General features: G+C 40.9%; 1 protein-coding gene across 1 annotated transcript in view; it reads right to left on the bottom strand.

Annotated features, from left to right (window-relative positions):
* CUBN (cubilin) overlaps positions 1-14677 on the bottom strand; it is a 142104-nt gene extending 127427 nt beyond the window's left edge. The window contains exons 1-12 of the mRNA XM_053996254.1: positions 14559-14677; positions 14269-14398; positions 13854-13946; positions 12829-12867; positions 11953-12054; positions 10949-11052; positions 7196-7322; positions 5578-5746; positions 4700-4831; positions 3429-3524; positions 2747-2868; positions 412-598 (exon numbers count right to left, since the gene is read on the bottom strand). Coding sequence (XP_053852229.1) covers positions 412-598; positions 2747-2868; positions 3429-3524; positions 4700-4831; positions 5578-5746; positions 7196-7322; positions 10949-11052; positions 11953-12054; positions 12829-12867; positions 13854-13946; positions 14269-14398; positions 14559-14677 — 1420 coding nt within the window. The remainder of the gene's footprint in view (positions 1-411; positions 599-2746; positions 2869-3428; positions 3525-4699; positions 4832-5577; positions 5747-7195; positions 7323-10948; positions 11053-11952; positions 12055-12828; positions 12868-13853; positions 13947-14268; positions 14399-14558) is intronic.

Genomic DNA, 14677 nt, shown 5'->3' with positions numbered 1-14677 from the left:
TTTCAGCTTCATAACGGATGAAATAATATGCACAAAAGAGAAACGTCAATATATTCTTTTGTTCTCCTTATACTGGATCCTCTTTCCCAAACAGCTTTCCAGACAACTTTCCCGGGAACAGAGATCTGATTTCAGGATGTCTGGCATCTAGCCAAGGCCAGTGGGCCTGCAGATCAACTTCATTGTTGTGTTCCTACTGCTAAACAAAACAGCTATAAACAAAGCTCATGGAAAACTCTGACTTGGAGGGAATTTGGGTTGGGACCTCTAATGCACCAAACACAGGGCTGTTTTTCACATCATAACTCAGTTCTTATTCACATGTTAATGCCATGCATCAAGCATCTACTTGCTGAATCCCGCTGTGCCATTTCCCAGGAGGGAAGGAGGGGGAGGAGGTTCTGGCTGTACCTTGCTGGGCAGTCTGGCACTGTGGTCCTGTCCAGGCGCTGGTGCACTCGCAGGAGTAGCCATTGACCCCATCAGTGCAGGTCCCCCCATTCTGACACGGGTTGCTGATGCATTCATCAATGTTCTCTGTACAATTAGGGCCTGTCCAGCCTGCATTACACAGGCAGAAATAGCCAGAGATCATTGCCTGCAGATATAAACACATCAAATAAACTATAAGCATGAATACTTAAAGAAATCAACCGAGTCACCAGAAAAACTGATGTTTACACTTATTTTATGAGGAAATATTGGAATAAAGAAATAAAACCTTTGGATTTTTCTGGCCTCGGTGGTCACTGGTGAATACCAAAATAAACATAAAACCTAATTAGATTATCTATCTCTTTGGGTTTTTCTATTAAGTTATTTCTTAGCAAGGCTCTTTCAAATTACTTTCTTAAAAATCAAAATCTGTACCCTTTTAGCCATTCAGAAAACTGTTTGATCACGCTAGAATCAAGTCAATCATATTAACTGAACCTTATAAATAGCAAGGCAAGATAACTGGTTTATAAGTAATTTCTCTCAAGACCTTTCTCCGGGAAGTCTGTGCTGCAGTTATGTGGGCTGTTAACTTCCGTTTTCATCCCAAGGAATGTTAAAGGGGAACAATTTCAACACCCTTTCAGCTTTATTCCTTATTCTATATGTCTCTTTTCCATTTCCATTGTTGCAACCTGTACTACTTCTCCATATAATTAAGTCTTTCCATATCTGTAACTGTTTTAATTTCATATCTTCTCTTACCTTATATCTCTTGTTTTATAGACACAATCTTTAAAGGTGAAGCAGAACATGGTCCCAGGTACAGACTACAATCCCATCTTTGATGGCATACAATCAGTGTATTGCATTCTCTATTTGCTTTTCCATTACCTATTCATGTCCTCTGTGTCCCAAAGAGATTTTCAGTATGATGGAAGTGGGGTTTTATGTGTATTTAGGGGTCTGAATATTATTTTAGAAAGTGTTTTCTTATCTGCATTGCCTGATACTTAATTGAAATTATATTTCCTCTGTCATTATGCTGGCCAAATACAGCTCTGCTGTTTCTCTATTTTATTACATGCTTTTGTATTCCCATTACTTAAATATCTGTGTTATTATCTTCAGGTATTAATTTGTAGCCATGATTGCCCACTGTTTTATGTTAGGATATATTTAGGGAAAGATGTCATATCTTTTAATAGATTGACTAAAATGAGCTAAATAGTCAGAAAAAGTATATAAGATCTGGGCACAACAGGCCCTATAAATATCTTCAAATATGAGTGAAGACACAGTAGATACCTACAGAATAGAGAGCAAGGAATGCTGAGAAGGAGTGGGGTGTAAGTGAGAAGACCATCACATTTCACACAGAAAGTGGAAAAAGCAAGAGGTAATACACCACGGAATCATAGAAATATTCAGCTTGGAGAAAACCCATAAGATCATCAAATCCAGTTGTTAACCTAACACTGCCAAATCCATATCTTATGTCTCATTTTCCCTGTTCCTCCAGGGACAACCAAAAGGAGAATATCTGCAGCCTAATGGGGATAAATGGAAAAAGACTCTATCGGACCAAAAAATTTAGCATTTGTGAATATTTTGGCAAAATCACCATCATAAACATCCTCCACAACAAAATCCCCAGCTCTGCAGCACAGACTTCCCAGGGCACAGCACGCCTCACTAAGGAAGACAAAAAACCTTTCACAGGGCCCATGAGGACAAACTAAATGTTGACTGTGAATGAGAATGAATTCATACCACCAATCAGTTTAGGTCCAAAAGACTTGGTTACCATCAGTGAAACCAATTCCTTTGAAACATCATTGCCACGTTCATATAAACAGCCTGAGGCTCCAGGAGTGCTCTCACAAGATCACACTAGGAACTCATAACTAACTCTGCTGGATATTAACACTCTGAAGGTCAGCAGAGGTACTGGTTCTGTTATCATGGGTAATTCCTCCATGATCCAGGGTGGTAAATTACTTTCCTGTGCCACCAAGAACAGTCCTGTCCAATCAGTACAAGCATTTCATCGGCTAGCATGGGCTACCAAATACATTTCTCAGGCCATTAGTGCCAAGATTGCTACCTCTACTTCACACACAAAGAAATGGTTTGTGTGCCCTGAAATTCACTTTGCTTTCCTCAGGTATATCCTTTGATCTTGCAATCCCCACTGACTTTGCCTCATTCCCAGCAGTGTGTCTGCACTCAGCCTTCAGTCTCACCAAGTCTCCCTGGCCGATTGTAACTACACAATGTTGTCATTACGTGTGAGGAGCCCAGCACTTACCAAGCAGTGCCCATTTGCACAAGGGTTTTGCAGCTGACAGATATCACTGAGAGGAGAGCACCCGTTCGGCCCATATCCACTTCCAGTGAAGCCAGATGTGCAGGAACAAAATGCCATGGGCCCTTAGGAGATAAGACAAGACATAGAACATAATTCTGTTACAATGACAATACCAATGTCTGTAAATGTCCTTGACATTTTGAAGGAGAATCTTAATATAATTCTAACTTGATCTTTTGACACCTTCCCTGGTCAGTGCCCAGTTTAAACATGGAAAGAGCCTTAGTGCTGTTTTGTTATGGGCAGAGAGTTCAAGGTCACCTTCATGGGAAGTGGTGGGGTAGTTGAAGGGTATTTATGGGAAGGGGACTATTAAAAGCAGCTGTATAATTGGAAAACTGCATCAAAGGGAAATGGTGAATGTCTCCACAGTTTAAGCATAAAGTCTTTTTGCTGGAGCCTAAATCTACTTCTGTCAGTGTTTGTGAAAAAGTCTGCTGGCTTTAGCTAACCTGACTGTAAAATCCTTTGCATGAAGCAAAACTGACTATGGCAAAGGAGCTGCAATCTAGATATGTTGTTATGGATTTATCCTAACCAGGATAAAGTGGATTTATCCTAACCAGGCCCTCCTTGAGATTCACACTGATATTATCTTACAGTCTTTAAGAAAGCATCATACCTGGAGATGAGGTACAAGTAGCCAAAGGATGGCACCCTCCATTATTTATTGAGCAGATATCAACCTGGGTACATGTTAGTCCATCTCCCTCATAACCTGTTTAGAGATAAATTTCAGTTAGTCTGTAACAAACTATTTTCTTTGAGAATTGACAGTAAAAGAATCAACTGGTGAGCAAAACACTAATTAATGGTGTAAAATCATAGTCTTCTGCAGTTAAAAAGAAAGAATTGAGATAGCTGCTGAAGTAAAACCTGGCATATTCATTGTGGCTCCTTCACTGCAGGGGTGGATTCTGACTGCAAACAAATCCTTCCATAGTTGTGGAAGAAAAAGATATATTAGTGTATGTCAAATATAGGTAAAGTCTGTGAGGCCATAGAAACCCATGTCTCTCAGCCACCATGTCTTGCCCTCCCTACACATCTGCCCCCAGTCAGCCCTAACCACATCCAGATCTTTTCCTCCTGCACACCAGAGCAGCCCTTGGACCTCAAACACAACACCCAGATCCTCTCAGGACGTTCAGGAGGACCTAAGCCCTGCAGCACAACTCCTTATGGCCAGACCTGAGTCTGAGGCCACATTTCCAGCATGGTGATATCCCTTCAGCACTCAGTAACTGGGAGTCTTCCTTACCTGCAGTCTACTGCCATTTAAATAGCAATCAAAAAGTCAATTAGAAAGACTTTTTCCTGCTATATTTCTAGTATTGATCCCATACATTTCAGAAAGCATTTTAAATCATAAAGCATAAATTATAAAGACCTAAGTTGCAATTTCCACTGCTTGAGCTGTACTGCAATGGAAACACTGCCTCCACAGACAGCATTCAGAGCGTGACAATTATCAAGGCTTTTTTTTTACTGCAGACAATACAGTCTGTGATTTATGACACACAGGATACTCCTTCAATTAATCCAGACAATGAAATTACTACCATAATTATGCAATCCTTGTTTTGCATTAATGATCTTGTAAAGGAAGTACTTCACCAAATCAAGGCTATAACACTGAAAACAGCTACCTAGTACAAGAGAAATCCATTTCAGAAGATCCTCTTTAAAGGCATTCTCTATACAATGTTCATTAATAGCTGAAGCAGTTTGCATATACTTGGACTCTGCATTCTGTATTACAGTATTGTGTATGTGATATTTGTATAAAACAAATTTTCAGCTTCTTAAATCTACACCAAAACAGGCTGGTATGTGTTGAATCTTCATCTTTTAAGCCCTTCCATAGTATTATCAACAAGAAATCTATTTTACCTGGTGGACAGAGACCACAGCGGAATGATCCAACTGTGTTGATACATTGGACCATCGGTACAGTTGAGCAGCCTCCATTATTACTTGCACATTCATCAATGTCTTGGCAAGTGTAGCCATTTCCTTGCCAGCCTAAAAAGCAGCACAGAAAAGACATCAGAAAGAAAATGCCTGGCCTTTTTGGTTTCTTTGACCAAATCTTTTCATAGAGTACAACTGAATTGCACTTCATTAACACAAGAGTAGACCTGTCTCTCTCATAACTGATTAAAATTAATACTGGTCTGAAAATTAGGTTTCAAACACAACAGGGTGGAGATGTGAGTACAAGAATGTTTTATTTTAACTGTATTCAGGATATTTCAGATTCAAACACACTTTTATCTAAAGAGGATGCAGTTCTGGTCTGGTCTAATGCATGTATATACATTTTGCAGCAAAGCTTTATTGAAACTTCAGTTAAACATTTTAAAAACTTCTCCTATAGACACCACCTGCCCAGCTCAGGAAGAGTAATCATAGGTTATATGGTCTGAGGGAACAATCAGATTTTTATATTGCCTTAGGGCAGGAAAAATACGGATATAAAAGTACTGCAGACGTATTATGTGAAGGTGACAGGATGTGATGGTGGACGTGAAGGTACCTGTGGACATGAGACCTATTTGGATGATCAGTTTAGGATGAGATAAATCGTGCATTAGACTCCACTGCCTGTGTTACCTATATAAAACACAACCTGCATTTATTCCCTAGAACACAGACCAAAGCATTTCCTGGAGTTATGCTCATCTGCATCCTGTGTCTGTGCTTATGATACATGGGCAGTAATACCTCTGTGACCCCATCCAACCTGAGAGCATGGAAGGACAAGATACCTGTGGGGCAGGGACCACATCTGTAGGAGCCTAGAGTGTTGTAGCACTGCACAAGTGGATCCTGTGAACACGGAGGATTAGGGAGGCTGCATTCATCTATATCAGTGCTGCAAGCAGGACTGCCAGGAGGGGACATCCAGCCAGCGTCACAGATACAGTGGTACTTGGGCTGCCACAGAAAACATCACATTGCATGTTTAAGGCATTTGCAATAGTCAAGAAAAAGGCAGGAGGAGTTAATGTCATTAAATGACTCTCAAACTATAGCAAGAAATTCTCAGAGCATTACATGGCTTGTATGTTTTGTTTTGTAAGTTGTTTCAGTAGTTTTCTCAGTCTATTTCTTCCTCTGAATTTACTTTTTCAGATTATGGAAGCAACTCAGGCTCATTCATTAGATTCATAAAAGAAATCTGTAATTTACTCCTAAGCTCCCAGAGAAAATAAGATCAATTATGAGCTGTATTTAAACATAATTAAAAGTCATCAACTTGCTTTTTAACCAGGGCAAAGAGATCATTGTAAGCAACTTGAAATCATCTTGGCTGTTTTCTTTTAATCAAATTATTCAGTAGTCTATGCAATGTGCAGCACTGACATTAAAATGCAAATACATGTTTTCTTTCAGGAAAACATTTTTCTCTCTAGTAAACTTTACTAATGGCCAGATTTCAGCATTTATCTAGCTTTGGTCCAATTAAAACTAATGGGAGCTTTATTGTTGATTGTCACAGGAGCAGACACTGTTAAGCCAACACTGAACCCTTTTGAAAAGCTTTCTCAACAGAAAGTGGGCAGAAAATAAGTGATGAGTTTTGAAACTTCTAAAAATTAGGCAAAGAAATTATTTTATAGCAAAGCACAAAAAATATGTGCTGTGACTGGAATGGTGCATGGGCGTACAGGAGTATTAAGAAGCACAAGCTTGGCTGAGTTGTTTTGGAGGGCTGCTCTGAGTGGAAAGAGCCAAAGCTGGCATGGTCCATTTGTCGCTTTGGAGTGAGCACCCTGTACCCAGATTCTCGCCCAAATGGAATGAGCTGGCTTGCTCCAGAAGAGCACTCAAGTGTGTGCTAGCATCTATCCAGTGCAGATGTTTGGAAAGACTGGGCCTGGAGTCAGACCCCATATCCAGCTGACACTGAGGAGCACCAAATGTGAGCAGCAGCCACACAATCACCATGCAGCCCTGGCAGCTTTCAGGCCCCTGGCACTAATGTGCCACTAATGTGCCACTTTTCCCAGGAAAAATAAGATTCATGATGTTTGTCCTTCTCAGTCATTTAAGCAGTAAAATATTCTAGCAACTTAGAACTCCCAAAATAATAAACAGTAAAAATATTATATTTCAAATAAGACTTCAACCGATAAAAAAAATATTCCCAAACTCCCTATGGATGTAGCAGTCGATCTAATACTGTGACAAGTACCTCTAACAAGACATAAGACATTTCTGATTTTTTCAGCCCCCCGTGGCACAACGGAAAGGCTGTTATGTGGTATAGTGGCCTTTCTTGTTCTCAGCAGCAGTTCGTGCTATGCAGCTTTGCCACGCTCAGCAGTATTTGCTGCCTATTCATGCTGTGCTGTATGCTGAGGTTTGTACATTGTTCCTTACCCTGTTGGGCTGGTCCCTTTCTTGATCTACGCAGAGGCCATGCCCACAGAGCCTCTCAGATCCTTCCTGGCAGTCATCAAACTTCAAGGCACAGTGACGTCCATAGGTTTCTGGAGTACAGGAGCAGCTAATAGTGAAAGTGGAAAGAAAAATCAAAATTTTGTCTTTCTACCACTGTTAAAGATTATTCATTGACATTTTCCACTTTATGGGGTGTTCCTTACAAAATACATGTATTTTCCTATATTGACAATCCTGCTAATAATCATGCAGAGAGGCAAATCTCCTGTTCAGCAGAGACTCAAGAATCATTTGAGACTTGTGTATGTTCATGACTGTCTGGCCCTATGGAAGAATCTACAGCTTTTTGTTACATTCATAAGCACAAATCCAGAAAAAAGGAAAAGTCTAACATAAGACTTAAATAGAATATGGGCATGGAAACCCCACTTCAGTCAAAGAGCGCCCAAACTTCCTTTTTCATTTATGACCATCATATGATGCCAGGTGCCTAAAATCCCACCTCTAGCAATATGCAGAAATGCCATGTCTGGCCTGTCCTAGACAGCAGGGTACTTTCACCCCCACATCACAACAATGGGCAGCTGCTGTCACAGCAGCATCTCAGCTTTTAGGGATGTGTGGTGGGCAAGAGGTGGCATTTGGGGTTGGTGGGGTGGGAAGAACAAAGCAGTGGATTGAAAGAAGGCATTCTACTGGGAGGATCTGGTTTGAAAGCTGTCACATGCATCACATTGTTATTTATAGGGCAGAGCTTAGTTACAGCACTATACATATGTGGTGGAACTGAAACTGGGAACTTCTAAGCCATCGGATAATGTTTCCCTTTTCTCTGGCTCTTTATTTCCACATAGACAAAATGTGAGGATCTGAAATACAACTGAAAGGGATATAAATGTACAGAAAACCTCCTATCAGATCACTAGCTTCTCAATAAAATGACTGTGAGACTCTTATTTGGATTCAAGTTTTGTGCTCAATGTCTGCAGCTTGCAGAGACATGGCAGGTACACACCCTTCTTGGATTGCTTTTAAGCTGCCTAATGAAAAGTGCTTTGTAAAAGCATTTCTCTGCAGAATTGGAATCAGGGTATTTTAGTGCAGCTGACCTGGACCTTGAAGCAATTTATATAAAATAAGCTGCTGCTGTCCTTTCCACCATGTCACATGCTCAGCTGAAATAGCAGTTTGATAAGCCAATTGCAGGTAACTGAAGAGTACACCCAGGACAAGCAACCCACATGAACTTAGGCTTCAAAAACCCACAACAGCTTAATGCTTAACTGCAGTCTGCAGTGCAAGACAGCGTGTTCATTATTGTAAGAGACAGCAAGCAGAACAGCACCTTCCCATCAGTTCAGCAGCTCAGCCTGGGCAAGCACAGAGGCAACAGGACAGGGAACCAGATGACTTTTATATGTCTAAAGTACACTCAGAGCTTCATGTTCAACTTCAAAGGACACAACAAGGCAATCTGACCGTCTCCAAAGGAGGAGAACAATGGCACTGTCTCCTGTCTACTCTGGCAAAGATTAATCTGCTACCCATCTGAAGTTTCTCAGAGAAGAGTTTCCAGAAGTAGGTCACACTGCAAGGCACTTCAGCCAAATTGTGATGCACTGCTACTTGGCACTTCTGTGGTTCCCTCACATGACTCATGGCATGTTGTGATGAGGCCCCTGTTGTTTTGGTTGTGACACAGAAGTCTGATAGACTTGGGGACTTTCACAGCCTTTCGTCCAACTGATACAATGTTCCCTTGAGATTCTGACTGAGGAAGGTGTTTCTGGATACGTGCTCTTTTCCCTCATATTTCAACTTTCTTGAATTACAGGAAAACCATGCAGATAAAGAATATGAACAAGGGGTGAAGACTGCATTATGTTCCATTTCATGGTGCCTAATCCAGTACTTCCAATCACCTGGTATTATCTCTGCAGGCTATGGAAAGTCAGATATTACCCTTTTCTTTCCCTGCAGTCCACAATGGTGTAGATAACTATGCCAGAGCATTAGTGTGGTGACCTGGGCTGTTGAGCCCCAGAAAGCTTAGCAGCAATGTCCTCACAGTTGCTGAAAAGAGAGGTCATGCTCTGATTTGGGATGGATTTAGCATTTGGGGAGCACTCAGAAATAAGTAAGAAAATATGTGAAGTGAAACTAAAGATAGTAAAATGGACTTGGGAAAGGGACTATGCAATAATCCCGAGTGTGTGATGCAAAAGAGTAATATTAAGGTTTCAATGATTTACGAAGAGGTCTTAGTTCATTTCATGAAGCATTGATTCAGCAAGTACCAAGGAGGGCAAGCAGTACACCAGAGAAGAATCTGGGGAATCATGACTGTATTAACACAGTGACAACACTTGCGAGAACAGCAGACCTTAAACCTTAATTTAGTCACACACCTGTACCTCTCTGAGCACAATAAGAAACAAATAAAGGCAAATTGCTTTGTGTATTGTTTCCTTGACAAATATCTGTTGCAGACAAGCTAGAAACATCCTTTAAAATCAAATTAAAGCTTACAGAAGTATCACACACCAGTGACACCTCAGCAGACTCTGTGTTAATGCTGAAGCATGAGGAGCACTACAGGAGAACTTCCTTTGTTTGAGGTTCTTCCAAGAACTGACAAAGCACTATAAGCCAGTGCTACATCAAGCAAATATTTGAGGGGGCTAAGATTTCTATGCTGAAGCAGGAGAGAAAATACTTTGCAGAAAGCTGTAGCATGCTCTCCAGTGTCCTTGTTCCCATTGCACAGGGGTAGCTTTGTATTATATGTCAAAGTTACTTATTTAGCAGATTATTTGACATTTTGGAGAATGAGACACAAAATGTTCAGGCTGGCTTGCCCTGTAAGCAAGAGCAGCCAGAGAAGAATATGCTCCAGAGGCCTCACGTGTGTGGGGCCCAGCACACAGGCAGCCCAGGCACCCCTTGGTTGCAGACTGCACTTCTCCTCCCTTTCTGCCTGGCAGCACTGTGCGTTCCTTGCTCGGCTGCTGTCTCAGCAGGACCTGTGTTTTTGGAGGGGATGAACTCATTTCACAGAATTGTTTTTGATTTCACAGAATATTCTGTGTCGGAAGGGACCCACAAGGACCATCAAATCCAAGCCTTAGTGAAGGGCCTGCATGGGGATTGAACCCATGATCTTGGTGTTATCAGCACCCTGCTCTGACCAAATGAGTGTGCTGGGAATGGCAGTGATCAAGGGCGATCACCTCCCTCATCTAGTCCTCCATCTCCCTTTGATCTCAAGGGGTCAAGGGGTAGGTGATAGCAGAGGGATGGTAAGGTGGCTGTGCTCTGTGGGCTCGTGTGTGAGTGCTGGTTACAGCCCAGCAGGAGCCTCTCAGTGCCCCAGCTACACCCCATGGTGCAGGAAATTTCCATTAAAGCAGCTGCACCTACAACGTGGGGCTGGGTCACTGGAGCCAGTCCTCAATTTGCGTCCTTCTCCCCCGGCATGGCTGTGTGATGGATCTGGTTCCTGCTGCTCCTCTTGTGTCAAAGCAGGCAATGGCTTTGGAGGCCTTTTTGTGTCAGCAGTGGGCTCAGTGTAAAGTGCAGTAAGGATTTTATTTGTTCCCAGACTGCAAGGGCTTATAGTGCACCAATATTAAACAGACTTAATTCTAGGACTTGTGCTGCAGGCATGATATGGGGTACAAAAATAGCAGAGTATTCTACATGGGATATTTGTGTCTAGTTTTGAGAAGTTACCTGTAGCTGCCTGGTGTGTTCACACAAGTGGCTCCATTCTGGCAGCCTAGAGCTGTTCCAGCAAAAATCTGGCATTCATTAACATCCACTGAGCACAGGGGGCCCTAAGATGAAATGGAAAATCAGTTTATTTTCCAAATAACTGAGAAATGAAGCAAACCATGGACCCAATGTTTAATATAGTTTTCAAAGATATACAAACCATGGGCTGTTATCAACACAGATTCTCGTATGAAACACAATAACAAAACTTTATTTTTCAGCTGTGTTTCTGTGACCCTTGCTATCAGTCAGATGGGGATAAAATATCTCAGATGTAGAAAACATATGAACATCACATTTTTATCATCCCCTCTCTTTCCAACTAGAAAAAGACTCAGAAAATTTTCTTATAAACTGTTTCTATCAGGAAACCCCATAAATTTTGACCTAAATCTTGCTGGGATAAATTTTAAGTTGAAATCCTTTGAGAAGAAGATACATAATTTCCATCTCTGGTGCACATAATAGCACCATTAAAGCATTTGCTAGTAAAGTCTCTGGATTTAAAATATTCAGAATGACACTGATTATTTACACCCCCAGTTTGTCTTACTTGTTTAAGACTGAATAACTATCCATCCCTTCCCCCAGTCTCTCTCTCTCCTTGTGTAAGGTCAACAGCAAAGCACGCAGTTCAGTTCAGTGCTCAGCAAAAGCCAGACTAATTCTCTGCTGTGGGAACTGCCAAGAATCACTGACTTCATGGGCCACTGCCTGCATGTAGCAGCGCAGGGTTTGGCCCAATGCTTTGGGCTTCTTTTTTTTACACATATATATTGATATTTTTGAGAAGCAAACATGTAGCTCTCCAGCCAGTGAGTGATACTGCTGCTCTGCTTCTCTGCTGATCTCACTCTACCCTGAGCAACCTGAAATGCTGTGCTTTGTGGCAACCACTCTAAGCTAAATGCAGTCTTACAGTTGAAATGCATACTCTGTAGTCGAGGAGGCTAAAGACTCACCTGCCAGTTGCTGGGACAGAGGCAAAAGAAACCATCCAGTGAGTTTACACAGGTCCCTGAGTTCTTACAGGGGTTACTACTGCAGGCTCTCCTCTGGATGTCCTAAAATGCCAGAAAAGAGCAGAAAATGAGATTTCTGCTTAGCTGGTGTCCATTAGCATTTATTTTCAATACAAACCTTCTTTCCCACCCCCACCCCCCACCCCCCCAGTTCTTTCTTGTATTCCCCCTCCATTTTTTCTCAGCAAAGTTGATTTGTAAAGGTTTTGAGCTATTGCACTTATCCTGTACAAAATAATGATGCTGTGATTGCTTATACACAGAATGGCCAAGCACTAGGATGAGAAAAGCCCTGGAAAAAGTAAATATTAATAGCGACTGTTCTTCAGCAGCAGACTGGGAGTCTAGATGGAAGGTTATCTTGTCTTTTTGATTCCATAGGTATTTCTTCTGACAACTGTTTTTACTGGCACTGTAGGTGTGGCTTGTCACAAGCTCACTTAAGAAGCAGGTGACAGCTGAAACTTACTTCATTCCAGTACAATAAAAATCCAGTCTGAGTTTCTGGTCTTTATCTTGACAGACCAGTGAAGGAAAAGTTCACTTCTCCTTGGTATCTACTTGTTGTTCTTGAATGTACAACTGTTTTTCCATTAAGAAATGCAGTCTCCTACACAGTTTATATTTTGTGAGAAGGCATATCACCTCCTCCACAAATCTTGTGCTTTTTTAACCTTCTGTTACCAAAAAAAGTTTTCCTGAGGAATGCAGGAGAGGAAATAAATCATTTAGCTGTTTAATCATTGAAACCTCACTTTATTTACTTGGGGCTGAGATTTTCTTTTCTGATCTCTAGTTTGCTTCCCATTTACTTACCAGCTGTAAGCTTTGAAGTTTGTTATCGAGGCTCAGGATCTGCAAAAGAAACATGAATTACATTGTGCTTAGTATAAGAATGACCACAGAGGTACTGGGTGGACACTGGTAAGCTCACAAAATTATTTTCCTCTGAGAAAAGAGAATAGCTGGTATGTTAAACCAGGTGACAGTCAGATCCAAATGAGGCCCCATTCACTGAGATTTTGGTGGGTTTGGCTGTTCAGAAAATGACAGCTTAAATATGTCCGAGCTTGGATCCATAAGGCAAGACTCAATCTTGCAAAGATATGTTCAGGTGCTGAAAACAGAGCACATGAATATTCCTGTGGGACTGTTTGGGTCCTCAAGGACCCAAATGTGTGACAAGGATGGAGGTCTGGGACAGAGCACTGAAGGCCAAGAAAATGGTCTACACATCTCAGTGGGCTGTAACCACAAACAGCAAGCTGACACTGAATCAGAAAATGTGATGGATACCTATTAGCACAATTTCCCTAAAGGAAGGTCTCTTGCATTATAAAAATATTTTCCTATAAGGAACTTGTGGAAACACTGTAACAAAAGACACTTAAATCAGGCAATCATTTAAAAATTTTCTCATGGAAAAAAACTTTCAGGAGCAGGGAAGTGACAAAACTGCATTGATCTTTTCTTTCCACTGCAAACCCTTACAGCCCATTTCATCTATGGAATGGGATGTCTGTGTAACAACTATGAAAATATATATGGTCCATTTCCAGAATTCATCCACAAATATTAGAGGATTTAGTCAATACAGATGCTGACAATGAACAAAGAAGAATCACAGTAACTGGAAATTTTGGGGGGATTTACAGAAATATTTCCATTGTCTACAGAGTTACTGAGCAAGTATTTCAAAATTAAACACAGACTCTAGGCTGATATTAAATAGGGATTCTGCTCCAGTTCCCTAAACTGGGTGCAGAAATACTAAAATGAATCAGTGTAAGGAATGGAAATGTGGGAATACTGGAGGAGGATAACATGAAGGTATGGCTCACCTTGGACGTCAGCAGAGTAATCTGCTGGGATACATTCTGCAAGGCACCACTGGCTTTTTTAAGTTCTTGAATCTCTGTGCTACTCTCTCTAACCTAAAGTTAAACAATAGAGATAATGTGAAACAAACTTTGACTTTTCAAAAGCTTAGGAAAGTTTAGTCCTTGCATAACTTTACTATTATAAAGTTCACTTATATACAGAGAGCTCTACTACATACACAATTTAATCTTTTCATTATCGTCAGTGATGACAGGATTACTTTACAAGTCTGCCATAGCTTACTTTCATATTAGACTGCTGATACAGATAATATAAAATAAAATACAAAACATATCAAACTCTTGTGAAAACAATTTAACTATTAATATGTAGAACCAAAAATGAAAATATATTAAGGGAAAATAACTATATCACCTGACTAAAAAGTTCTGCAAGGTCTTCTTCATTAATTTTTACTTTCCCCAGTGGTCCAGTTCTAAATTCAATATTTTTGCTGGAGCCAGCATGGAACACTAAATTACCCTGCTCGGAGGATAAACGAGGCCTGTTATGTATTGGAAAAAAAGAAAATAAAGACATAATTTAGTTACATATATCTGCCAAACAGTATGTAAAATAGGGCTGTAGTAAAGCCATTCTGTCCCCATTACCAGCAGTTACAGGCCACCATACCAACAAATGCATTTGCAAGCAATGGTACTTACTGCTCATTGTAAGTGGCTCTTTTCTGCCTCTTTTTTTCATGGTGCTTTGGGTCACAGCTCAATCCAGTCAGTAATAATAGCACAACCACAAGCTGAGGAGCAGGAGGAGCCCAAAGCAT

The sequence above is a fragment of the Vidua macroura genome, chromosome 1 (assembly GCF_024509145.1).
Source record: "Vidua macroura isolate BioBank_ID:100142 chromosome 1, ASM2450914v1, whole genome shotgun sequence".
Taxonomy (NCBI): Eukaryota; Metazoa; Chordata; class Aves; order Passeriformes; family Viduidae; genus Vidua; species Vidua macroura.
The sequence above is the reverse complement of the archived record's forward strand: the minus strand, read 5'-3'. Positions and strand labels throughout refer to the sequence as shown.